The sequence below is a fragment of the Prinia subflava genome, chromosome Z (assembly GCF_021018805.1).
Source record: "Prinia subflava isolate CZ2003 ecotype Zambia chromosome Z, Cam_Psub_1.2, whole genome shotgun sequence".
NCBI lineage: Eukaryota > Metazoa > Chordata > Aves > Passeriformes > Cisticolidae > Prinia > Prinia subflava.
The window spans coordinates 101570271-101598071 of NC_086283.1; the positions used below are offsets into that span (position 1 = coordinate 101570271).

Here is a 27801-nt window from a genome sequence, read left to right on the forward strand (position 1 = left end):
GGAATGCTCAAACAGGTTACTTAGATGACTTCCCACATCCCACAGAACATGCAGGTTACCTTTCCAATTTCAGAAGCCCAAGAAATGGAAATCTGGTTTGGCACTGCTGATGACAGCCTAACTAGAGATGTGATGTTCAAGGGACGCCCAGGTCGTTTCTGTTCAATTCCATTTTTTGGTGGTGGAGCATATCCCTGTGGAAAAAAGGACAATGGATGTGTTACCCACTCTCCCCAGTGTACTCTGAAACTGCTGACACATACTTGTTAAACAGATCTATGAGAAGCAGGCAAACTTAGAGGTTCTCTAGGCTGGAGAGCAAAGCCAGCATTTATTCTGAGAAATATGAGACTCTCACAGCAGATCACTGTAAGTCAAACATATTTATAAGGCATTTTTTGTTTTAAAAGGGTTTTACAGAAGTGCTGAGAAGGTTAAAGGGAACACAGTTTGGATCCAGGTAAGTTCACTGGAAGAGTAAAAGGTCATGTGGATGTTTTGTCCAACAGAGTGAAACATCACAAGGCCACAGCCTTAGAGACAAAAAGAGCAAGTAATGAAGACTCAGCTGAGTGTTTCACACACTGGAAACACTTCACTGAATAAGAAACAATTACACCTTGTTCCTAGAGCTCCACATCACCTCAGTGACTACTGTGCCTCGTATCAACCACACCTGGCCCCATCAGAACAGGTGTCACCTGTCCTCTGCCAAGGCCCCTGAGGAAGGACTGCACATGGAGTACCAGCTGTATGTCAGAGATCACAGAACCAGAGTGGTTTGGGTTGGAAGTGGCCTTAAAGGTCATCCAGTTCCAATGCCCTCGTCATGCAATAAGCCTGCAGCTTATTCCCCTCTCCCTGCATCTGTGGCAATGAAAACAAGACAATCTCTGAGAATTCCTGCTCTGAGCTCACAGCCAGCTGCAGTCACTCATCTCAAACTCATCCTGCACCTGAAAGATGCCAGCAAGATGCAGCTCAGCCTCTTACACAGAACTTACTGATGCATTTCCAGACAGCGCTGCTTTAAACAAAAATATCACCCAGAAAGGACAAGCTGGGAAAAAATAGTTACTTCTTTAACTTGTTTAATTTTGTGAGAAATACACACACATTCACAACCTAGTGCTTGGGAAAGGAGTTACTTTGAAAGATGCTAAGTCTGGAAACAAAATCAATAACAATAAAAAATCCACCAAAAACAAACCAGCCTCTTCCACTCACTAGTCCAGTATGCCATGAGGGCTTTATCCCAGAACACAGAGGCAGCAGACATATGGGAACTGTATTTCACATTTAGAAGACAGAATGATTTCAGAAAAGATTGAATGCAAGTTCCCTTTTTTCCCTTATTTTTTTTTTGTTTTTTAAACAGACTCTACAGTACACATTCTTCATTTCAGTAAAGCTTTTAGTGTTTTCTTCCACACAACTTATTCTTGAGAACAGATTTGCTCTCGTGCTCCTAAAACAATTTTGCAATCTTCCCTTCCTGTCCTTCTAGGAGCATTCTGCTTGCCTCCCAACCAGCATGGCCTGGCACTGTGAGCTGGCAAGAAATTGACAATATTACCTGGGCCTTGAAGTCTTCCATGGTTCATCAAAGAACCACACTACTCAAGGCAGGTTATCATCTGCTACAGCAAGAAATTCATCAAGAGAATGCACAACTGCTCATTTATGTGGCTTTTCCCAGTGATACAGATGTAGGATATAAGAAAACATGGTGTAAATATGAGCCCAATTTTGTGCAGTACTGGCACACAGGCAGAATTTCTCTGAAGCTGCTGGTAAGGATTGCAGGCAAGGAGATGACCAAGAATAATTCATCTCTGCAGAGGCATGAACTGCCCTACTGGGCAAAGACAGGAGTTCACTTATGAGCTGTGGAAGTGGGCAACAGAAGCTGACACCACTGATTAATTACCTAACACTACTGCCATGGACAATAGTGGTCTTTGAGGCCAAGAAGTTACCTTACAATTCCTGCAACAGAAAGGAAGTGCCAGATGATGCAGAGAGCACAAATCAACAAAAAAAGTCTGCAGAAGCACTCAGGCTGAGACTCTATTTGTCATTCAGCTCACAGTGAATGAAGAGGAGAAGGGAAGCTGCCAACACAATAGTGATTTATTCACTTTTTCACCTAAAAGTCAGCTGGACAGATTAAAAAATCATGTGCAGGAAGAAGCTAGAGGATATAGGTCTAAGGCAAAGTGATAATCCAAGATTAGTAGTAGTTTCTGCTACAACTGTGACACGTTACGCACAAAATGGAGAGCACAGCAGGGTGTAACCTATATTAACAAGAGTGAGAATCAGCTGACTCTGGTGTCCATAAGATAACATCAAACCAAATTCTTTTTGTTGGTTGCTGAAGGACAATCTGCAGAGGAAAAAACCCTCAAAGTTATCACACAGAATGTAACCAGCATTTGCAGAAAACACTGACCAGAACACACGAGAAAGAAACCCTTTTATAAACTGAAGACTGAAGTAGCAAGAAGATAATCTAGCAGTCTTATTTCAGCTGAGTAGAGGCAAAAAAAAAAAAAAAAGCAGTCACAGGTGCATATGGGAGGAGGGAGGGTAAAGGACAATACATCTGACACACCGTGGTGGTTAAAAACATTCTGAAAAAGAAGTTTCACACCTTCTCTCTCCACACAGCATCTTTCCAAACCCACTACTGAAAAAACCCTCTGTTCTATGACTTTTTCCACCCTTTACAGCCTCAAGAATATTTCTGAATGGGTTGTTCAAGAGCTTCTCTCTGTTCTGTTGAAACAAAAAAGAGAGAAACCCATTCCAGAGGTATTCTGAGAATATTTTGCGAGAGCTTTTTCCCTTTCTGTCTATACCCAAGCCTCCAGATGACCCTGCAACTATTGTGCTAATTTTTGCAGCATCAGACACCCCTGAAGTGTGATTGCCAACAGTGTTCTGTTACAGTATCAGCACGCACTAGGAACAAACGTGTTTGTTCTTCAGCCCCACAACACACTGTGCTCTAACTAGACAGATGCAGAGCAGTGCCAAAGTGGCACACAAGAGGCTGATGCCATTCCCTCGGAACAAGAAGGAACTCAAGCCTGTCACAGACACAGGCAGCCCACACAGCAAGGGCTACCACCCTCAAACAAACTTAGTCTGAGCACCTGTGAGGAGGATTCTCCACGTAGACACCAGATTGTCTTTAAATTGTCAGTTAACAGCAAAATACAAGGTTTGCTATAGGGGGTTTAATCACATGTAGTCTGTGCAGTGGCTGTAATATGATTAACAGCAGTAATGGCTGTCTCACGCAGCAAATGCACAAACTCCATGCCTAACATTGGAGAAATCTGAGTGATAACAAACAGCTTCAGTGTTTACGTGAAGTTTTCACTACAGAAAAACACCTACACACTGTACAAGTCACCAAGAAGCCACAAATACATACATACTTACCGGCAATGGGAACAGCTTCCCATTTACTTTAATGCACAAACTATTAGGATAATTATCCTCTTGAGGGCAGCTTGTCTCTGCTAGGCACAGCCTGTATCCACAGAAAGAGAAAGCATCATTTTCAAGTGTCCCCACAAAAATCCATCAGCCAGTTAAGTTTTCAGAGAACACTACACAAAATGTACCTGAGCTGAACTTGGACTGTGTAATCTCTCCTGCCTCCAGGCAAGAAGTCCCTGTGGCAAAGAGAAAGAAAAAGAGAAGTACACACTTTAGCAGGACTCATATTGCAGCCATACAGAGAAACAACTGACACATCTGCCCCAGCATCGTCAAACTTTGCTCTTATTTTTGTTTTATTGAGCTATGAACACCTTATAAATGACATTTCTGTTTAACTACTGCCTAGTTACACAAGACTTCAGGATCAGCATCCTCTACCAAAGGTTCATAGCAACAATAAAGTAGGATGCTGCCAGGGATGAAAAAGCACCTATGAATTCAGATGATTTGAAACATCAACCCTGGAAAAAAAAAAAAAACAACAGAAAAGCAGGCTTCCATCCCTGCAGCCAGAGAGATTTGGGGAAGCTTCCCACCTCTGAAAACACGGACAATTATTTGGAACTTAGTAATAGTTATTCTTTAACAGGGTATGATTTGCACAAAATGCACAGAAATTCTGTGCACAGTTGCTCCTGAAGGAAACAACACAGTATAAACTCAAGAGTAACTTCAGTGGGGATTATCACTTGGCATCTCTAGGATAAGTCATGCATATGGTGAACCAAAACCTCACACTTTCTCCTGAAATTCTCTAGTTTACCTACACTATATCACACTCTTACTTCTTACCTGGAAATACAGATTTCTCTGACCTGCTGAGGTGTTAAAGCAAAGATAAAAAACTTCTCCTGGAACCTCTGAATACTGCTTTGTACTAGAAGAAGAAAAAAAGACACAAAAGAGGTTGAATCATGGTGATTAAAGATGTTGATTAAAACAGGATCTGCAGCTGAGCTTTTCCTGGAATAAGGTTAAGTCACTGAATATACTCGAATTGTGATTGAACTGTATGTAACTGTGAACAAAAAAAGCAATGGAACAGATCTTTCATTAAACTATATTCAGACAGTTTAATAACATATTACACTTCAGTACTAAAGCAGCTTGGCAAATCGTGTTATAATCCCTTCTTCCAAAGGAGGGAGGTTCAAACAAATATACAACAAAATATTTCATGGGATACTGTACAAAAGAAATACCATAGAGATGCCAACAACTACTGTAAGGCACCAGAGGATGAACATGTGCACCAGAAGTTGTTAATGACAGCTGGAAAAATCACAAACAGCAATTATATCTTTGGGGACAAAGGGAGGGAGCACAACACCTCAAACCAGAGAAGCCAGCTAGACTTCATGTCTGGAGTTAAACTTCAGTGGCATCTGGCAAGAAAATAAATAAATACAATGTTCACATCAGAGTCCAGCTTGTCTGTCAGTGATTGGAGTTGGCAATATTTTAGTATTTAAAATCCACAGTAAGCACATGTCACTTTCATACTTTCTTTAAAACTGAAGAGAAGTTAAAAAATTTGACCTGAAGTAAAGGTAGATTAGACATGTCCAATTTAAAGTAAGCAGCAGGGAGAACAAATGCAAAAATAGTACAACTAAACCAGGCAAATTTAGAAGAGTTGGACTGCCTTGTGCACTGTGACCTTCAGGGGAGACTGCTTCTATACCCAGAAAAAAAACCCACACAAAAAGGAGGCAAACATGAAATGGAACCCAGATAGAGCAAACACACACCAAGTTCCTCAAGCAATTCCAAATAGCTACAGTGTGCACGTACACACCCCACAGAGCACGTTTGGTATTTAGGAATAATCCTTGAGCACATGTAAAAAAGGCAGTGGAAGTATTTTGTTATTTAATTCAGTTAATGAATTAGTTAATTCAGTTATTAAATTCAGTTTGGTTAACCCCACACTTGTGCTCTCATATTGTGCAGAGGAATACCATACTCATCCCTTCTCAAGCATGAAACAGTGAGGTGGACTATAGTCCTAGCTCTCTGACTTAGCTGTTATTTAAATACTTAACTCTCAAATGCACAAAAAATTTGAGTGTCACTATGCACAAAGAGAAGTGACAACAGGCACTGTAATTACTATTTGTTGGTACAGTTTTCTGCTTTAGGTACTGGAGGATGGAGATGATGAGTACGTCCCTCACTGGGGTACAAGTCACAGCCTAAAAGACTTTATGATCAGTTAAGAAACTAAATTGTTTTAGAGGATGCAAACTATCTTACAAACATATTACTAAATAGTTAGGGAATATTTTTTGCCATGTAAGATAAGCCATACCAAATTTTAAGACAGAAGATGTAGTTCCAAATAATTAAAAATGAAAAATGTTCCAGACTGAGGCACTTGGGGAAGATAAACCCAATTTCAGGTTATCTGGAAGACAATGCCCACTCCATATTATAACATACAGTATTGCAACAACTTGCAGGCTGAGAAACCTCACTGCTCTAAGCACAACCCTGAACTTGGCAGCACGAAGTATCTATTTCAGTGCCAGATCTCAGAGCCTGCAGAACTGTTGGGAGTGAGATAAGGGTAAAGTAGCAAACCAATGAACTCGTTGTCTTTACCTCGTTTCAATTTGTAAATTACTGACCCTGAAATCCTTTATCTGTAACTTCTGACAAAACTGTTCCTCATTTGCACTAGGCAGAAACTTCAGGTACAAATCTTTCAGCCAAAAAGTGGAGGTTCAGACTAGGTGTTAGGAAACATTTTGTTACCAAGAGGGTGGTCAAATAGCAGAACAGGGCTGTAGGAAAAGCTGTCAATGCTGTAACTTGTCAGTGTTTAAGAGGAATTTGGACAATGGCCTTAACTATTATTCTCTAACTTTTGGTCAGGCGGTTGGATGATCATTGTAGGTGCCTTCCAACTGAATTACCCTGCTCTTCTTTTTAATATTCAAAAGACAGAAGTCTTTAATCATATTTCTTTTATAATAGAAAACTCTATTTTCTGAAGTGTGATTTTGAACTTTGGGGGGAAATGGTAAAGAAAAGATGTAAAAGGAAAGGAGTTTCCACTTGTCCTGGCTGTAAAAAGCCACTGAAGTCTGGGCTCAGCATTGTCAAAAGCAAAGCTTATTTAACGAATTAAGCAAGCTGCAGAAGTATCAAACACTTACCTAGACTGGTGGGTTTAATGAGCACGTCGAGCACATCGTAGAAAGGTAAGCTTTTCAGCTGAACATCAGGATGAACGGGTGGAATCGGAGGGGATGGCTGCTGCATCTCAAAGTGGGGCTTAGTGTCCTGGAGGAGCACGGAGCTGACAGGCGAGGACGGAGACTGAGGCGTGACTGAAGTCGAAGGGAGTGGGTGAATGCCTGCCACAGCCAGGTCAGGCTCGACTGGAGAGGAGCTGCTGTCCAAGTTGAACGCCGCGGGTTTTATAGCCGACAGATCCGACAGCCCCTCAATCGTCCTTGGGTACCGACGCCTATAGAGTTCTCGTATTTTTATCTGAACCGCCGGGCTGCAGCCGCTCTTCAGCAAGTGCAGTGCCCTCATCAGGAGGTCATGTTTGCGCCCACTTTTATTACGTCCAGCAAATCCCAGCAGCACTTGCAGTTCAGAAACACGAAAACTTGATACCATATTCTGGAAAGGGAAGAGAGAAAAGCACAGGTGAGCCAACAGCACCCCAAGGAGGCCTTTCCAAGGAGCATGGTGCGGCATCTTTCATCATCTAATCTGACAGCCTGTTACTTGGTTATGGGTACTGCCCACACCTTCACAGAACACAGGAGTACAGTTAGTTTGAAATGAAGAAACAAAGAGTCCAGGATGCAGGTTGAGTTTGCCCATGTTAATGAAAGATTTGTTGCCACACTCAAACAATAGTAGCAACAAAAATCTTAAATTCACAGCACAAGCACAAGCTGTACCACCAAAGAATCTTTCTCACCTTGTGGAACAAAGCACCAAACCAAAAAAAAAAAAAAAATCAAGTCAATTTGTTTTATCACCTGTCTCCCAACACATTTTAGGCACTTCCTTATTTTATTTCTTAATTTCTAAACAGTTTATTTTGAAACTCCCTTTATTTTGGACACTGTAAAAGACATGCATAAACAGAGATAGGCATATCAAGTTTAATTGCTGAAAGATATGCACAGCAAGGTGGACAGTTTTTAAAAAGCTACATTATCTACTGTGTACTGTGATATGCAGTATGATACACAAACAACATAACTGATTCTTCAAATGTCACAAAGAACTACCTCTCCTTTTCAGATCACATTCTGTGATCAAGCATCACAAAGATATCTTCAAAACAAATAATACTGTTTACTTGGTTATCAGGGTTAGTTTTGGAAGACTGAGGATTGAACTGCAAAGTTAAAAAATTAAGACTCCTTCTGTTTGTGATAATGTAAATAAAAAAGGAAACAATACTGTGCCCTGCTAATACTAACAATTAACTTTGCACAGATGCATCATCTCACATTTTTGTGAGCAATTTATACCTCCATTTCAGAGGTATAAAGTTGTCCAGAACACTTGTAACCAACTTCCCTCCTATTTCTGGGGGACTGTCACCATAGCAAGCAGGTAAAATTTTTAAAGGTGAAAGAACACCTGCCTTCCATCTGTGCTGGTGCACCATGACAACTCCAGACTCAAGGAGTGGAGATGAAGGTGCTAACAGAAGGTTTGAAATAGCAGACATCTGGGATCATACGTATTTTTAAAAACAGTTCAGAAGTGCATCTGGACGTTTATTAAAGCTTTGGGCATTGATTTCAGAGGGAACACAACTCAAAATACAACGTTTTGACTTTACTTTCCAAGTCCTTACTACACAGATTTAATACTTGTGTTCTGACACACATCTGATCTCAGCTGAAGTTTTAACACAACTTTTGCCCAAACATCAAGTCAGTGACTTAAAAAGTCAAAACCCTGCCTGTGCTCCTGGCTTGTTTCCTATTCTCTCTTTAATATTGTGAAAATTGTTTTGGCAGTAAGACCAGCAAATTGTGTCAGATGAAAACTGAAGTTAAAAATCACAGAATCATTTAGGTTGGGAAAGGCTTCCAAGATAATGAAGTCCAACTATTGGTCCAGCACTGCCAAGGTCACCACTAACCCATGCCCCCAAATGCCACATCCATATGGCTTTTAAATCCCTCCAGAATGGGGACTCCACCACAGCCCAGGGCAACTTGTACAGGGCTGCATACCAACACTCTTGGTCAAGAAATTTTTCCCAGTATCAACATAGAACTGCCTGGTACAACTTGAGGCTATTTCATCCTGTCCCATCCCTTGTTACCTAAGAGCAGAGCCCAACCTCCTCCAGCTCCCTCAGCCTCTCCTGGGGCTCCAGACCCTTCCCAGCTCCGTTCCTGCCCTGGACACGCTCCAGCCCCTCAGGGTCTCTCTTGTCCCCAGCACTGGAGGTGCCCCAGCAGTGCCAGCACAGGGGACAGGCCCTGTCCTGGGGCTGTGCCACACCATGGGCACCTTGTCCACGTGGGTCAGCACACGCTGACCCGAGTACAGGCACATGCTGTCCCACATCCAAGTCAATGGCTACTTTTTGTGCCATTAAAACACAGCAGGAGTAAGTAGCCAGGACCTACCTTCTCAAGGGCCAGACTATTTTTGCACATCAAAATGACTATCTGAAACACTATGGCAGAAACCTCATCTGGCGCACCCTTTCCTCATCATTGATGAAACAAATTTACTGTATTTCAGTCCCTGATTTCCAACATTTCCAGACAGCCAAGTTGGATCCTGTGACTCTTCTGTCAAGAAGCTGTTCTGATCAGAGCTAACACAGCAGCCCTCACACAGGTATTCCCCTGACACCCTGTCTATAAATGCACCATGGACACAGCAGCCAGCAAAAAGTCATATGAGGTACTGAGTGGCTCACCCAAACTCCAGAAGAGGCCAACAGCAGATGTCACATTAAATTCATCCCAGCAACTTCTCTCAACAACAAAACAATACGAGATGGAGAATGTTAGTTTCCACCTGGCATTCCCTTTCTACTTTCCCTTGCTCTGTCAGAATGACAAAAATAAAGTGTTCCAATATTCATAAAAAATAACTTGAAGTACTGTAACAGCTTTTAGTTGTGACATAAAAGAGAAACTGTGTTAAAAGATAACACTAGTATTCATGAATTTACAGAAAACTTCACGTTGCACGCTTCTGTAGATAGCTGCATAAGCTTGATAGCAACGCCAGCTCCTTTATTTCAGATGCAGGCAGTAAGCACTATGCTGGATTCCATAACCACAATGCAAATGAGTAAAATAATCCTTTACACTGGGATTATGGAAACAGCATGTATTGCAAAATACTGTCTATTACCCTGCCGGCTGCCTTCTGTGCATTCCTGCAAGTTAATCAAGGTGAAATGTGCAGTCAGTCACGCCTCGACACAGCTAAGATTTCATACAAAAAAAAATTCACAAACTAGCACTTTGTTACAAGATGCAATTCATTTTACTAGAAGACACAGCCTGGCTTCAATACTAGAGTCATCAAAATTTTAAATTAACACCCACATTAAAAATGCTTGCGAGTATGAAAAATATAAAGTTTTGTCCATCAATGTAAAAATCTGACATAGGATTTAGAAAGAAGACTTGCAAAAAGCAAGGTTTACAGGAATATCTAAACAATAGACAACCTCTAAAGCTGATTCTACTTTCCCTTTAAGGCAACAGCAAACATGTCTATGAAAAGACACCTGCCAGTGCCAGAGCTGGGACAAGGGATGGAGTGACAGGACACAGGGAATGGCTTCCCAGTGCCAGAGGGCAGGGATAGGTGGGAGATTGGGAAGGAATTCTTCCCTGTGAGGGTGGGCAGGCCCTGGCACAGGGTGCCCAGAGCAGCTGTGGCTGCCCCTGCATCCCTGGCAGTGCCCAAGGCCAGGCTGGACAGGGCTGGGAGCAGCCTGGGATGGTGGAAGGTGTCCCTGCCCATGGGGGTGAAGCTTTAAGGTCTCATCCAAATCAAACCCACAATTCTGTACTTATCTTCCTACTCCATTTACAAATATAGAGTGGACATTCATCATCATAATCAAACTTTTTTGGAGATGTATGTCTGAGAACACTTATAATCATGGTGCAAGGCAGACACTGCTTCCAGCAAACCCTTATCAACTTAGTTTCTTTTGATTTTCCAGCATATTGCAGAAGACTGCAGCCTTGTTATTAATATGCTTTTCACATCACTCAATTAAGATTAGACATTCAAGTTGTGTCACGTAGATGCCATTTTCTCTTAAGAGAAATTCTTTACAGCTGCACAGCCCAATAAAAAAAAGCTTTTTTAACACAAAACCAAAGCCATTTTAGTTTTAACATTACTCCATGAACACAAAGTAGTTTGACGAACTCTGAGGAAGGAAATCAGACTGGATAAATCAAGCACTTTTACATTCCAGAAATATTTCCCCCCCCTGAAATTCATACTTGAAGGTTATAAGAAGTTTAATAGGTTTTTTTGTTTCCTACGGTTAAACTTTAGCAACCATGATTCATCAGCAGAAACACTGTTCTGAAGCATTAAGCCGTAGGTGTATCTGGAATGGCATTAATCTCCCAGGGAGGATGATGTTCAGGAGCCCAGGAAATGCTGACATACCACTGAAATTAAGGGCCAGGCGTGTTTCAAAGCAAAGTAAAGGATCAAACATCTCTCCAAACAGGAGCTCTGTCATTCTCCACACTCCCCTGCAGTATTAACAGTCACTCTACATCTCTCTCGCTCTTCATATATATATAGATAGATAGATATACACACACATCTCAGTGCAAGGTAACTAAAAATGCCTGTTTAATTCTTGATATATGTCTACAATAAGCAGCAACAACTGTGGCTTTCAGGGCAAGTATTGCTCGAGCAGCCAACTGGACACTTGCAGAAGCAACCCAGCCTACTCAGAAGTACTGGTCAGCTTGTCCCTAGGAGCTTCCAGACAATCTCTGAAGTGTCTAATTCTCTGTACAGCAGAGACACACCAAGGGCAGGTTCCACAAATCCTCACTCCTGACTTTAAGCCCTTTCATGGGCATTCAGCAAAGCAGTACATTTACGACATCTTTTGCAGGAGATTTGCATCCGTGCTGACTTGCAGCAGGCTAGAAATGGGTAATGATGGTAAGGAAAAACGACCTGTGTCCTGGGATGGTTGAAAACCTCTCTGCTGAGTGAAAAATGTTTTCTCAAACATGATGTAACCACAGATAAGGAAAGTCACAGGGAAAAATGCAGACGCCATTACTGAAATCTGTGTCAGTAGTACAGGACAGCAAAAGATGCTCTAGAGAAAACCACAGTCAATGTAAATCATAACCACCAGATCCTCTGCATTATGGATTTTCCTCTGCACAGGCTCTAGCCTGGCTCCTAAGTTAGGAATTGGCTCCAAAGTTGCATGCACTTAATAACAGCAAAAAATCCTAGGTTAAACAAACACAAATATTTAAGAAAACAAAGCAAAGCTTGGCCATTTCATTGCAGCCTCTTTTTTAGAGTATCCTAAACCACATTATCTCCTTCCTCTCCCAATCAGTTAATTGTTAATGATTTTACTCACAGACATTTAAGGTGTCTCAATAAAACCAATGATCTAGAACAGTGACTGTGAACCTATGGAGAACACAGGAATTTCATGCAGATACAAGGTAACAGCACATTATCATAGATTATTAACAGTATTTTATCGGCATTTATGTTATTTAATACACTCAATTTAACTGCAGCCTAAGGATCACTACAGCACCAACAGCAACTTCTCAATATATATTTCTGTCCACCATCTTGAATTTAATCCAGATCATGTGGAATTTGATTTTTACATCAGAAACAAACTGGTCTGCATATACAATAAAATGACATTAACACAGATAAAATAAAACAGTCTTTGGCAATGAGCTTGAGGTGGACACACAAAAACAGCTCTCAGCATTTTCTTGTTAGCAATTTAGCACTAAGCACCACTTCACCTGGTAAATGTGAGGTGGTCACTTACACTGTCCTTCCAGACTGGTAACATAAAGCAAGTGGAAAGACACCAAGTCTGATATGAACAAGAGATACAATATATAAAAGAACGAGACTTCAACTTCTGTATTTTAATATGGTATCCGAACAACATTTCTCTTCCCACTTGAATTGTGTGACCTCAGTACTAGGTGTGCAAGAGCAAAAATTTAAAGTGGGACCTACTTCCACCATTTATAAACACGATTTTCTAGTGAATTTTGTGCAATCTCTCCTGCCAGAAAAGATATATTAGCACACTTGCATCTCTTCTCAACCGAATGAGTTCTTTCCCACAATGGCTATGAAACTGATTGTAAGTGTCACAGATTTGGCACAGGCAGGGCCATTTGCCTATAAAGAGCCTTTTTTTTCTTTTTCCCATAAAGATGACACTAACAAATTACTTCAAAACGTGATTAAACATGAACTATGAGCCTGATGCTGTCACCCAAACTGGAGATCTGTTTCAAAGACTGCATGTACTCTGCATTACTTGTTTCCACTTTAGAGTCAGGACGCCAGCAGAAACACAGGGGACTCAAGAATACTAAATAATAATATGTAACTGATCCTCTTATCTGCAGTATTTTGTTGCGATTCAACAAGCTTCAAGCCAAATCTTGGTGAGTTCAGAATCTGTAGGGAGCTGGAATTGTTTTCTCACAGATGGCTCTCAGAAGGAGCTGTAGTTCCCCACTTCTGGGCCAATTCTGTTCAAAAATGTGTTTACTCGTCATCTCTGGCCTCCACACCAGACTGATGATTCTGTTCCACATCCGCCTGTGCCTGAGTAATTCCTTCAACATTTGCTGGGCTGCTCTGGAGAGGGGATTATTGATAAAGGTACGAGCCAGGTTTAAAACCACATCTGTGAACAGCAGCTCTGGAAATGGTATCTCAAAACTGCAACTCACAACTAGACACAACAGAGTTGTGCTCTCCACGTCTTCTCAGCCACTCCCTAATACTCCAGAAACCAGTAATCTACAGAAATCAATGAACGCTACCAATTAAAAACTTAATCACACGGTCTGGAAGGGTAAGCCTTAGACCAGATACTGTCACCAATACCTTGAAAAGTAGGAAATGTGGTTACAGCTACATCCAAATCCTTTACCAAAACTGAAGATTTCCAAAAGGCCTGATGTAACAGCAGGTTTCCTAAAGTCTGGTTTCTTTCATTACAGCCTCTCAATTATAACCCTTGGGTCCCAGCTCCATAGAACTTTTACTGTGAAGATCCAGAGGATGCCAGGGGTAGTTCTAACAAACATTAAAATGCTCCTTTGCCCTGAAAAGAAAAAAAAAATGCTGCTTCTGCTTGCTTCTCTCAAGAAACAGCATTTAAGAGAGAACTCCGACCTCCTGCTTTTAGTCAGTCCTTAACGAATTAGTAAAATACATTCCACTCTCAAAATGACCCTCGTAGCCTTTTATAAAGCAGATAGAGATGACATACAGCAGGAAACTGCAATCACCAAGAGAGCAGCAAACAATACTGCCATAAAAACATTCAGTACGTTAATCTATAAAGCAGCCATTTCAGATCACACCTAAAGGTCAATTCAGCAAATCTACGGGGGGTGGGGGAATCTCTCTCATCTTTGGCCAAAAGCGGGGAGACTTGGTTGTCTGGAAAAAAAAAAAAAAATTAAGCCTCAAAACCAAGTGCCTAGTATTCAAGCAGGCACGTTCAAATGCATCCTCAAATGCAAAAAGAAAAAAGGAAAATTTCAGCCACGGCCTTGCAGACATGAGGCAGACAATTACATTCCTTTCCAAAAATTACCATGAGCTTTCCCACAGCAGGCCATGAACTATCAGACAGATACTGAACATTTAGAGAAGCTCCAGGCTAACAGATTCATCTCACAAGCACTCCAGTTTACAAATGAGATGAATGGGAATATCAAAAGATATGTCTTCAGTCTTTTTTTTTTAAACTAGTGGCATCCCTTGAGTGATGAAAAGGGCAGCCCTGCAGCCGGCCTGAATTTTCCCTCCATACTTCCTGCATCACATCTACGTATGCACATCAGTTTCTTGTCAGATTTAAATGTTTTCAGGAACCTAATGCCCTGAGGGAGACAATCAATATTTATGGATATCTAGATAAGTGATTACAGTGTTTTGGGAGAGATAGATCACAACTCCACCTCAAGACAGCTGAGGAAGACATAAAAGAAGAGTCACCACTGGCACAAAGTTTACACTGGGGCTTCGACCAAACCCTTTGAGACACCTTGGAATGAGGGCTGAGAATGGGCGAGGACACCAATCAAGAAAACATGTAAACACAAACACATTTAAAGGGAAAAAACAACAACACAAAGTTCACTTACAAAAAAAAGAAAAAGAAAAAAAAAAAAAAGCCAGTAATTCCTAAACCTAAAACTGAGACAGAGCACTGTTGTCCTCAGACAAAGAAACTCAGTTCCTTCCACTATATTTTTATAAGTGAGCTCCTCAGCTGCAATACCAGTTAGTGCTGGAAGAAGCCTCAGCATGGGGAATTCTCTGGCGACTGCAGCATATTTCCCACTGCGGGTCACACCAACATCACCTTTTCCTCTCCACTAAAGCCCAGCTCATCGTGGTTCCCATTCAGCCGGCTTTTATCCCTCCTGTAACAAAGTCCAGGTGGGGGGAGCGGCCTGCACTCACAATTCCTACCAAGAATTCCACTTCTGCAGGTGTGGATGCTGCTGAAGGACAACCTCCTCCTTCCACACAAAGATACCAGCGGATTGTTCCAGGAAATAGGAGGAAAAGCACCAACTCTGCAGTCAGCTCTTTGTGTACGCACCTTAACAAAATGAAAGGACACGCACGCACACACCCACTCCGACAAGTCTGCTACACAGAGTCCACCACCACAGTATGAAAGATAATGAACCGAAGATAAAACAGGTCTGGGTTTCACGCTGGGCAGGCACAGCTTTCCCGGCTGGAAAGCGGTCCGTGGATTTCCCGAGATTCCACAACATTCAGCATTTTTAACAGCCCGGTGGTTATTCACCGCCCTCCCTTCAGCTGCACGGAGCGCGGGGCCCAGCAGGAGCCGTTGGAGCCCCGGGGCCGCTCGGCAGCGCCGAGATGCCTTTTAAAATGTCGGGAGGAGCGGGAAGAACCTCCCTGGCGGCGGCAGCAGCACAACCCGCGCGGCAGGGACGGAAGAACCGGGCACTGACAGGGAGGGTATCCCCAGGCAGACTCCGCCGACCCCCGGGAAGTCGGGGAGGGCCCGCTCCTTCCCTCCCTCCCTCCCCCTCACCCCGGGGATGGCGCGGGCCCCCCAGCACCGACATCTTGCACCCTCCGCCGCCTCTCTCCCTCCTCACCCGCAGCTCCTCGAAATCCGCCATTTTCTACCCGCCGCCGCCGGCCGCCGCCGCCACCATCATCGTGCACCCGGAGCGCGCTCCCGGCACGTGACGGGGAGGGCGGTCCGGCGGGAAGGGCGGCGGGGAAGGGCGGGGGAACCGGCCAGGGTGGCACAGACATACCGGGAATCCTGAGAGGAAACCGGGCACGGTGGCACAGACACACCGGGAATCCTGAGAGGAAACTGGGCACGGTGGCACAGACACACCGGGAATCCTGAGAGGAAACCGGGCACAGACACACCGGGAACCCTGAGGGGAAACCGGGCACGGTGGCACAGACATACCGGGAACCCGGAGGGGAAACCGGGCACGGTGGCACAGACACACCGGGAGCCCGGAGGGGAAACCGGGCACAGACACACCGGGAGCCCGGAGGGGAAACCGGGCACAGACACACCGGGAGCCCGGAGGGGAAACCGGGCACAGACACACCGGGAGCCCGGAGGGGAAACCGGGCACAGACACACCGGGAGCCCGGAGGGGAAACCGGGCACGGTGGCAGGGGCACATCGGGAACCCTGAGGGGAAACCGGGCACGGTGGCACAGACTGGGAACTGTGAGGGAAAACCAGTCCAGCTGCGTAGACACACACCCGTAGGTACCGGCCCCAGTTAGACGGTGCTGCTGCAGCAGCTCCGGGGTGTAGAGAAGTCAAGTGGCCCTGGAAATGATCCTGGGGGTTCAAACAATCACAAAATAAAGATGATCTCTGGAGATCAACCAGACCAAACCCCTGACAAGGCAGGGTCACACAGCACAGGACACAGAGGAAGTCCAGGTGGGTTTGAAATGTCTCACGGAGGGAGAATCCTCGACCTCCCTGGACCCCCTCTACCAGAGCTGTCCGACCTTCAACATGAAGAAGTTCTTCCTCATGCTGAAGTGAAACTTCTTGTATTGTAGCTGTGGCCATTGCTCCTCATTTGGTCGCCAGATACCACTGAAGAGAGTCCAGTGCCATTCTCTGGACACCTGCCTTTGAGATGTTTATCTGCTAACAAGAGATCCTCCATATCCCTCATCATCCTTGTGTCCTCCACTGGACGTTCTGCATTAGCTTCTTGTCTTTCCTGTACTAAACAGCCCAGAACTGGATACACCTGCCATGCCTCCTCCCTTCCAGGATTAACACTCCACTCTTTAACTGAATTAAACTGTTAAAAACCAAGCAAACAAAAGTTTAAAAAAGGAAAAACCAACCAAACCAGCAAATCAAATAAATAAAACATATTCCAGATTGCAACTGAAGTGGATTAAATAGAAAGCTTGTGATTTTACAGCCCAGTTTATCTACCCAATCAAGAGCACTCAGAATTTGTGTTATAATGATGATGCAGCACGTTTTATTAATAAAAAATGAAGGGAAAATGTCACCAGCAGAAAGCTTCAAAATATGGATAATGAGTTTCCTGCTGCAAGGGAAATGTTGAGACATTTACAGAAAAATAAACATCGAGGTGCAGCCGAGAATATTGTTTTCAAAAGCAGCCAGAGATCATTACCTAGTCACAATAATTACCTACTCACAATATTCAGTTTCATCGGCAACTTGGCTGTAAAACCAAACAACCAATTTATTGCAATAAAAAATTGCAAAGACTCAGCCAACAAACAGGCGAGCAGCCAACACAACCCAACAAGATGATGAGGAGACATTGGAAAAGAAAAAGAGGCCTGAAATGCAAAACATATTTGCTCATATTAACCAAAAGACAGCTAGTTTTGTACGATTGACACATCCAGAGCAGCAATTGCAACGGTAATTTATGGGCCAAGGGACAGGCCACGTCAGCAGCAGGCTCTGCAAGGAGGGATGCTGGCAGGCAATTTGGGAACAAACAGCTGAGCTTTTCTACAGGATACTGATCCCTGCCGTACACACTAGCTATGGGCATTAATCCTGGTAAAAGACCTGGACACCAAGGAACTCAGTAATTAACATCATTAGCTGCGATTTTGCAACAACTTTCTGAGACAGGTTTTCCTTTTTATTTACTATTTACTCCAAGATAAACCCTTAAATGTGCCAAAGTTTTCCACTACAGACACAGATACCTAGTCCTCTGCACTAACAGTTTTTGTGCTTGGTCTTATGACACTCCTTTTCCCTGAAGATTTAAACACAAGGACTTTGTTAATTTCAAACCTCTTCTGTTAGTCAAAACTAGGAATCGACAAGCTAATAAAACATGCCATCTGCCACACCACTGCGTGAGTTCAACTGCTAAGTCCATCAAATGCTTTTTTTTCCCTCCAATTCAATACCAGACTAAAGGGGCAAGCTGCTGGTTAGACACTCTTAGATCATTAAAGCATGACCAGACCAAAGCTGTCTTTTGTTCTTTTAACAAACCCTCAAGTGCTCCTTCCTTCAAACACACCGAGAAGGACACCAGTGCTCAAGCTCACATCAGAGCCAGGCAGCTCTTTTTGAGTGTACACTCACCTCTCACTTCATAGCCACATCTTAAAACCTTTCTATTCATCTTACCCAATATCTGCAGGGGTAAGAGCAAACACTATTTTTTATACACCTCACATGCATAATATAACAAGAATTTACATAGTAGCTTTCCCTAATATTTTACTGAAGTGTTCCTTCATCATATGTTGATTTCCTCCATCTTTCCCTCACAGCCTTTATACTACACATCTCTACAGCCCTATTCTCAAAAACAACAATAAAAAAGGAAGACTTTTGATCTTCCTTAATTTTTCCTTAGAGCACAGGCCATTTTCTCTCCCATTCCATTATCTCCACACAAAAATTTCTTTCAAATATCCCTCTTCTGTTTTTCCAGTACCTGGAATTAATCTCCCCTTTTGCTCTAAGTTCTTCAAAATCCTGCCGTTTTATCACAATTTCTCACACACCTCAACTCCAGGCTTACACTCCACAGCTACCAAGTCATCTTTGCTAAATTTCAACATTTCCAATATTTCTCTTCCCACCAAACTTTTAAGAAACCTACCTCAATTGTCAGAGGCTCTTCGGGGATATGAAACCTTTGCCTCTTCTTGGACCTCCATCTCCGATAGCCCTTTCTTCCTCTCCTCTTTCTTCTCCCTAAACCTGCTGCTGCGTCTCCTGAACCACGTCCCAGGCTCTTCTCTTGAGCATTTTCCGAGTTTTCAGTGCTGGTATTAAAACTCGGCCCGGCACCAGCCATTGGAGGAGACCTTCCCCAAGGCAGCCAGTGCATACTCCTATCTCCTAGAAAATCACAGAATTAGTTGCTAGGGTTTTTGTGTTCCCCAGCAGGCTCTAATTAGGGTAAGGAACGAGCCTATAGGTGCTAAGCAACCTGCCCCCTGAATTGAGGCTTGTCAGGGAAAAAAAAAACCATCTGGTTTCAACCTTCTCTAGCTATGCACACTATGTCCATACAAGCACTGCCTGTTCCCACAGCTGTATTAACTACAGAAAGATATCTGAACATCCAAATAAACCCTCCCAGCCTTCCACAAACGCTGCAGTTAAAAAAAAAAAAAAAAGCAAAACAAAACAAACAAAAACCACTCACACTCAAAAAACCAAACCAAACAAACAAACAAACCAAAACCAAAACAAACCTCCCACCAACCAAACAAAAAAAGACCAAAACAACAAACAAAACCACTCTACAGCTGCTCCAAGGATTGCAACAATTGCTCTTATCAGCATTACACCTCATCAAACCCTCCTGTTCTGCTTAACCAGCTGCTATAACACTACAGAGTGTGAACTGCAAGCAGTGATGGGGCTGGGGTGACTGGGTTGAAAGTAGATTTGTTTTGTGTGTGCCGTGTTAAAAGGAAGGAATTTTATGAGCCTTAAACTTCTCCATGATCTCTCATACCCCACAGTCATGAACTCTTAAAGGTAACATTATAAATGAATGGCAAAAATATGTAAGAGGAGGTCAGCGCCTACAAGCCCATTGTGTGAGGTCTAGATCTGTCAAAGCACAGCGGGTGAAAGACACCCTTAATCATGCTGCCGACAAAAGATTTATGGGCTCTGGGTATAAGACAAAACACTTTAAGGTGGATACTCAGGTTGGATGGGGCTTGGAGTAACCTGGTCTAGTGGAAGGTGTCCCTGTCCGAGGCAGGGCATTGGAACTGAATGGTCTTTAAGTCCCTTCCAACCCAAACTATCCTGTGCCTCTCTGATTCTGCTTATTGGAAAGAAATAATTCATGTGCTACATTGTATCTCCATTTTCAACGCAGCTGTTTGACAAAACAGAGTTTGGATGGGACATAATCTTATGTCAAGGTGATGCTGTTTGGGTTTTGCCTTTTTTTCTTTTCTATGTTCTCTGTATTCTTGACACATATATTTGTAACTCTCACCTATTGAATTAGTAGCCAGTTTTCCTAGTACTTTACCACGGCCTTTCCCTAAGCAGAAAGACAAAACAAATTCCAGAGCTCCAAGCCCCAGGAAGTACACGGCCCCTATCCTATCTTGGTTCTTCCTGGGAAGCAAGGCTGAGAACAACTCTTTGAGACACATTTCATGGACAAAGTACAACTAGTGCTGAAGGTGGGGCTCCAGAGAAGGGGCTTGACTGGGGAGAATTGCATCACCATTTGTCCTCCTAAATGGTGCTTTTTATCAGTTATGCTAATTTCCTAAAACCTATAAAAATGTAGTTACCCCTGGAGAGGGAAGTGGGTTTTTGTGGACATCTCCCCATGACTGCTCCTGAAGGCCTTAATTAGTGATCCTCTTTTATATTACCTCCTTACTGAAATTATCTTGAGTTTGATTTCCAGGTTGGGAAAAAGGCAACAAAGGCACATGATGAATATGGTTATATATAACTACGTTGACAATAGATATACTAAAGTTTAGAAAAATCCAAATTAGAAACTGAATGTATTCATATATATATATTTTAATCATTTTCAATAATGAAATACTGATTTTGTTTGCCCATCCTAACATACCACAGTGATACACCTATGTTTTGGTAATAAGACTAACAGCAGAATATTAAAGTTTTGCTATGGAGTTGCTTACTTGATTATTATTATTTTTATTAGATTATGTCTATTGACATAGGCCTAGATTTCAGAGTCTTGAACACAGCCTCCCTGACTGTGGGTGAGCATTTTCCTCCGTGGACAGTTTCTGTGAAAATTACCCTCAATTTTTGTTCAAAGGATTTGAAGACTCTCTTTATCCATCAAAACGATAGGGAACCACATATTAAGGTAGCATTACGCCTTCAACAGTAATGGTGGAAAATTCTCCAGTCAAGCGCAGCCCTGAACAAGGCTATTCTCCCAACAGAGATGAACTTGGGATGGCCTGAATTCTAACTTCAATTACAGGAATGTCTCTTTCAGACCCATAAAAAGAGAAGCCCATAGAAATGGAATGGAAAATGGAAAAACAAATGCGCTGCCTACTCTACTATCACATTAAGGACAGAAAATTAAGCACACATTGTAGTAGGAGGGGACTTAAAGTTAGTTAGAGAAACATAAATGTGATCCACTTTGAAAATACTCCATGTTTTATGGGACAAATGTAATTTAAAAAAATGTGTATTAAATTGCATTCCTGACTGTATATTGCATTTGCAGTACAACTACCTGAGCTGTGAACACACACTGAAGCCTGTGCTGCCATGTACCAGATTGGGAAAGTTTTAGAAAAGGGCTGGGGAAGCATTCCAGAGTGGGAACAGAGTGACACTAAAAGGACAAAGCCATAATGGGGTATTGATGGTTATACTGAGGAGTATTTTTAGAAAAAGATCTGGATGTCTGGAAAAAACATGGTTTGGAGAATGAGATGCTAAGCAAGTGTGGTATAGAATCCCAGAATGTTTTGGGTTGGAAGAGACCTTAAAACTCATTCAGTTCCATCCCCTGCCGTGGTCAGGGTGCCCTTCCATTATACCAGGTTGCGTTGCATTGTGTGAGAACCTGATCGTTACCCCATCCAGGAACTGAGCAGCTGTTGGATTTGGGAATAGGGATATAAAAGCCCTTCCCACAAAGCTGTCAGGTGCTGTGCGTGTGTTCATCAGTTCCTCTTCCCACTGTGTGAGAAAAGCACAACATTCCTCACAAAAGAGGAGATCTGGTAGAGGTCCCAAGACTGAGCTTTAGGTTTTGTCTTGACCGATCATAGGTTTTCCCTCCAGCTGGACTGAAGCTGGACCACATCCAACAGGCACAATTGACCTCTCCAATAATTCACACCTTGAACCCCGGGAGGCTGCAGCAACCAGGCAACCGAAGAGAATACTTCTCACAGCCCTGTGTTCTCTCACAGTGATGGTCTCCATTTTAATGCCCACTGGCACATCCTTGATGTGAAAGGCAAATTACACTCTGCTGCTTCTCAGGCACACCTCAGCTGTGTGGGTGAGCTGGGCATGTTTAACAGCGCAGTGAGATGGGCTGTGCTCCTTTGGGTTGTTTTGGAGAGATTCGGCTTGCTTGGGGTGGGATTTGCTTGGATTGGCATGGCTTGGGCTGGTTGGCTTGTTTGGGGTCAGTTGAGCTTGGATTGGGGTATGTTGGGTTGGTTTGGCTTGTTTGGGGTCAGTTTGGCTTGGATTGGGGTATGTTGGGTTGGTTTGGCTTGGTTTAGGTAGGTTTGCCTTGTTTGGGGTTGGTTTGGGTCGTTTTGGATTGTTTCGGGGCCTGACGGCCTCATCCCCTCAGACAGCGTCCCCCGCCCAACCGCCCCCGACCCCGCGCCCCACAGGCGAGCTCGGCGCCCATTGGCCAGCGCCGCCTTCTGCCCACGCTGCTCGACTTGTGATTGGGCAGATCTTCCCTCAATCCTTCACCTTCCGGCGTTCTGATTCGCTGCGCTGGGGAGGCGGGGCGAGCCTGTCGCCCTGGGGGTCGGCGGCGTGCGTGTCCGGGCGCTCGGTGCGTTATTCCCAGCGGCGATCCTGATAACATTCCCGTCGGCATCCCTTGGCGCCATGGAGCTGTCCTGCCAGGCGCTGAGAACCACCCACCAGGCGAGGGAAACGGTGAGAACCGGCGGGGCGGGCGGCTGCGCGTCGCCGTTGCCATGTCAACGGGGAAGCGGGCGCTTTGCGCATGCGCGGGGGGGTGCTGTCATGGCGGCGGGAACATGGCTGGGTGTGATGGGTAGGGACGGGCGTGGATCCCCCACAGCCCCTCTCTAAATGGTTCTGGAGCAGAACGGCCGAAGACGACAATCTGTATTCCTTCTTCCACTCGCTGTTGTTTCAAAAAGTCACGGCTGTACTGCTGCATCCTTGATTGTGTGCCAGGTCGGGTTGGACGGGGCTTGGAGCATCCTGGGATAGTGGAAGGTGTCCCTGTCTATAGCAGGGCTTGGAACTGGGTGGTGTTAAGGTCACCTCGAACCCAAACCATCCTGTGATTCAATGGTTCTATGGTCCTTGCCGTAGAAAGCCCAGAAACAGCAAGATTTTGCTGAAATTCATAACCTGTTCTTTTGCTTCCATCTGCTGGTTGAATTACGCCAGAGGGAGAGAGGTTGCGGGGATGCTAAAAGCTGTTGCCAAAGGCTGTTGGGTGCTGTGCATGCATACACCAATCCCTCTTCCCACTTGAGAGTGAAAAGTACAGCATTCATCACAAAAGAGGTTTTTTGGGAGCAGTCCTGAGACTGAGCTTTAGGTGTTGTATCAACCTCTTTAGAGTCATAGAATATTCTGGGCTGGAAGGTACCCATAAGTGTTGTCACGTTTTTCCACCTGGCCTTGTACAGCACAGCCCCCAAATTCACACCATGTTCTTGAGAGCATTGTCAAAACACTCCTGGAGCTCTGGCAGCCTTCAACCACTCCTTGGAGAGCCTGTTGAATGCCTGACCACCCTCTGGGGGAAGAACCTTTTCCTGACATCCAGCCTAAAACTCCCCTGACCCAGTTCCATGAAATTCCCTTGGGTCCTGTCACTGGACACCAGAGAGAAGAGATTGGTGCCTGCCCCTCAGTTTTCTCTCCTCAGGAAGTGTTAATAGGACAGCTATGTTTACCTAGGAATAGGATACTGCAGCATGGGGTCTTTCTGAGCCCTAAAGTGAATTCAGATCTCCACCTCTGAGACGTGCAGCAGGGGAGGGAAAAAGGGGACCTGATTTTTAACCTCACCAGTGGGGATTTGCATGGTGTTTGTTCCAAGGATGGTGCTGGATACTAAATGCAGGAGTGTTTGAAGGATTGGAGCTCAAGAGCTCTTCCCTGTCAGCTGTGCCACAGGATTTGGCTTGATGTGCTTTTGGTACATTGATTTCTCCATAGCCTTTTGGCAGGATGGATTTGAAGACAACAGTCTATATTTTGGGTATAGAGAAGAGGGGGTGGTTTGTGTTTTGCAGAAGAGCAGAAGTTCATAGCCTCTTTTTTAAATTAGTGACTAGAAGAATGACCTGAAGCTGCCAAGAGGATTTTTTGCCTCTTGTTCCCAGTTATAAGTTCTATGGCGAGCTTGTTGTGTGTCTTTAATTATGAAAGCTCATTGTAATCCTTGAAAAACTTTGGCAACTCTATTGTTTGCAGCAGCCTTGTATAATTTGGAAGAGAGAAGAGGGCAAAGCGCCCTTTCTTTGTCCTGGGAAATTCTATTCACTGGCAGCCAAGGTATACATTGTTTAAAACTCAGCAGTTCATTCTCTGCTTGTGTTTCTCAAAAAGTACAGTCAGCAAGCCAGACAAGAACTGAACATTCAGCCTTCTGAAAAGCCTGTCAAGGGTGCAAATATCCAAAGGGGATATTTCCCATGTGGGGACTGGAAAGCTGTGGGAATACAGGTGGGGGAGAGAAGGGAAAACCAGGTGAGCTCATGAAGCCTTTCTGTCCTGGCACATGGTGCCAGCTTGATTTTGAGGAACTCCATACTTGTCAGCATGGTGGGATCCCAAAGACAAAGAGGGAAAGGGCTCTGCAGGTGGATTAGGATTAGTGCTTTCCCTGTGTGATTGCACACCCACCTGGCTGCCTCTTGTCCGAATTCCTAATCAGAGGTCTTTCTGAGCACATCCTGACTGCCCCACCTGGATGTCCTTAGAGTCCATACACTAAAGCAGAATAGTTCTTATTCCCAAGCTCCCCAGATGATGACTTACTCTTGTAGCTCTTTATTTTTCATCCCAAGAAACATATTCGTGCAGAATGTGTGGGGTCAAATGATAATGAAACGTTACTGAGTTAAATTAATCTTTTAGTAGGTCCATTAATTTCAGGAAATTACACAAGAGATTTGGTTGATTTAGAATGTAAATGCATTTTAGTAAAAGGTGTGGAAATGACTAAACAAACAATTGCACCTAAAGATGCACAACTCTATTAGAGTTTAATTTAAAACGACTCAAAAATAGGAATATGAGCCACTCTTTTGTTAAGCTAAAAATAAATAAAATAATGCTAAAAGTGTTGAAGCTAATTAGTTAAGTGTTCAACTGTTTAGTTTTTAAAACAAGATCACATTTAAGTGCCTTAAGGTTTTATTAATTTCATAGACCCCAAAATCCCCTATAGTAATTGAAAATTTAATTACACATGTTTTTCTGTTCTTTTAAGAATGGAAGCTTATTAAACTTTAAACGTTTAAACATCTATTGAAATACCAGTGGCTATAAACAACTGCAATTCTAAATACTAATTAAACAGGAAGGCTAGATCACTATAAACCTAAACTGAATTTTAAGTAACTTTGCACTAGTAAGTACTCCTGTTTTTCCACACTGTGTAAGATTTGCCACTTCCCCTCTAAGCACAGCAGAAGCCTTGGGCAGTGTTAGTGTCTGCCTGGGCTGTGGCAGGCAGGGTTTTTTTTGTGGACATAAGTGCAGTGGGTCAGTCCCTAGAGGACAAACTGGAGCTCAGGACAGCAGACCAGGGTGGGCAGAGAGCTCTGTCAAGGGGACAGGTAAAACTGCTGGTGGCACTGACAAACACAGAGGCTCATCTGCCTCCTGGAAAGAGTGTGTGGCAAAATAGTGGTAAAATGATAATGTGCTAAAATAACTGAAATGCAGGAAAGGGATTGATGGGACCGGTCAGGCAATTATCTGTGTGCCACTGGTCCACCAGATTTGTGACTGGTTGAAAGATCCTTGATTTTTCTGTTTTATAGAACACTCGCTGAACTGGGCTACCAGAGATGTCTCAGTTTTGTCTTTCAGGTCCAACCTGATACAAGTCATTGTGAGTTGATCAACTGATTAACAGCTTAGTTATTTTCCTTGGACACATATCTGACTTCTGAAAATCAGCCATTGCTGTTTGCATTCTTCTCAACAAAGGTTAAAGACAGAATTGACCTCTCAGTCTAAACTCTCTTCTCATTTTCAGATGTGGCTCTTTTGGGATGTAAGGGTTCATTTTCCCTTCTGTTTGGTCAGCACAACCAGAAGAACATTGCTATGTCAAGGCTGAAGTAGGTGGCTCACACATAGACACGTTATCCTACCCCCAAAGCAAGTCTGTACTTAAATTATTTGAGATGCTGCCTATCGCTGTATCACTATTTATACTAGAACTTAAAATGCTTTAGGGATAGCAGAAGTAACAAAAGGGGGTGAACAGCAGCGGATGACACGCTGGAACACAAATTCTTTTCAAGGAAAGTTCCAAGCATGGATCATGAACCCTGTCAGTCCATCAGGCAGAGGCAATTCCTCTCTTGTCAGAATATCCATGTTTATTACATGAAAAACTTGATGTGTGTGTCTTCTGTGGCAGCCACTCTGTTTGCATACTGTGTTTTAAATATTCAGAGGTAGCTGTAACCTTGCCCTTTGATATGTTAGCAAACACAACAGTTAATCTTTCTCAGCATAAACCTTCAGGAGCAGTTACATTCCAAAGGATGCACAGGTGGGATTCTCAGCAAGTGATGACTCCAGCTTCCTTCTTGCACCTCCAGATGTGTTTTGGAAGATTCAGGTCATCCAGGAGAAATGGTAAAAGGACAACAATTCAAAACCTGTTTTCCAAACACCAGCACATCAAAAGATTAAGAAAGAAAAGACCCTTTCATTCCAGAGTGTGTGTGTTCTCTCTTTGCTCATGGGAATTCTCAGAATTGGTTCATTTCTTGTTGCAGCACCTCCCAGGGGCCAGTTTGCATCATTCAAGATTTATCAATCTACCAAACATTTCCACAGCACTCCTTTCTCTGCAAAAAGTTCAGAAAAGTTACCTTTGTGTCACCACTGAAGTGGTATTGTAACTTTCTTTTGGAAACACTTTCTCAAGGTGGTATCAAGGGTACTAAAGGTAGTAAGAGGTTATGATCTTTTCCCTTTTCTCCAGCCAGTTTTAGCCCTCATTCTAGAAAATCAGAACGAAGATTCTACACATCTTTTTTGCAATATGTGAAATGCCAATACTCTTTGACTCTGTCGGGAGCGTTAAGAGCAAACCCCAGCTCTTCCTTAGTCGTGACACTAGATGGCCCCACGACTGAAGCAAACGTCCCAGGAAATACCTGCTGGACCGAGATGCTTTTTCCCCGTTCTACCCAGTACTTTTTACAGGCTGGCATATTTTATTTTAAAATAAAACAGTAGCTGGTGGTGCTATCTCAAGTGTTGAAATTAGCAGTGGAATGCCATGTGATACCCAGCGCCGTGTACAAAGAAGAGGGAGGTCTAACCTAGCAAAGGAATGGTGCATAAAGAGGTAAACTGGTTTTGCACCACCCAAAAAACACCTTTGGTTTTTGGAATAAATGATTCTCTACTATTAGAAGTTTGCTATGATTGCTCTCTCTTCCAAGCGACCGCAAAGAATAATGATCTTTATGTATGTATATTTCTTTTGCACATCTACACAGGCAGAGAGCAGCCCAAGTCCATAATACAGATGGGGGGGCTCTGTT

The 27801-nt window shown here is 43.4% G+C and overlaps 2 protein-coding genes across 9 annotated transcripts in view; one reads left to right on the forward strand and one right to left on the reverse strand.

Annotated features, from left to right (window-relative positions):
* Positions 1 to 19302, reverse strand: part of PIAS2 (protein inhibitor of activated STAT 2) — a 31087-nt gene extending 11785 nt beyond the window's left edge. For 2 of the 8 annotated variants that reach the window (XR_010083620.1, XR_010083621.1), the window contains exons 1-6: positions 18933 to 19300; positions 6678 to 7152; positions 4309 to 4393; positions 3639 to 3689; positions 3454 to 3544; positions 60 to 194 (exon numbers count right to left, since the gene is read on the reverse strand). Coding sequence is in view for 6 of the 8 variants with exons in the window: in XM_063423808.1 (XP_063279878.1) it covers positions 60 to 194; positions 3454 to 3544; positions 3639 to 3689; positions 4309 to 4393; positions 6678 to 7152; positions 18933 to 19163 (1068 nt within the window). In the remaining 2 variants the exon portion in view is untranslated. Of the gene's footprint in view, positions 1 to 59; positions 195 to 3453; positions 3545 to 3638; positions 3690 to 4308; positions 4394 to 6677; positions 7153 to 15914; positions 16058 to 18932 lie in introns of those variants that run through there. The other 6 variants (XM_063423808.1, XM_063423805.1, XM_063423810.1 and 3 more) reach the window with 4 other exon arrangements.
* A 3314-nt stretch (positions 19303 to 22616) lies between these two features.
* KATNAL2 (katanin catalytic subunit A1 like 2) overlaps positions 22617 to 27801 on the forward strand; it is a 29002-nt gene continuing 23817 nt past the window's right edge. Inside the window, 1 exon segment of the mRNA XM_063423848.1 lies at positions 22617 to 22951. Coding sequence (XP_063279918.1) covers positions 22901 to 22951 — 51 coding nt within the window. The 5' untranslated portion in view covers positions 22617 to 22900.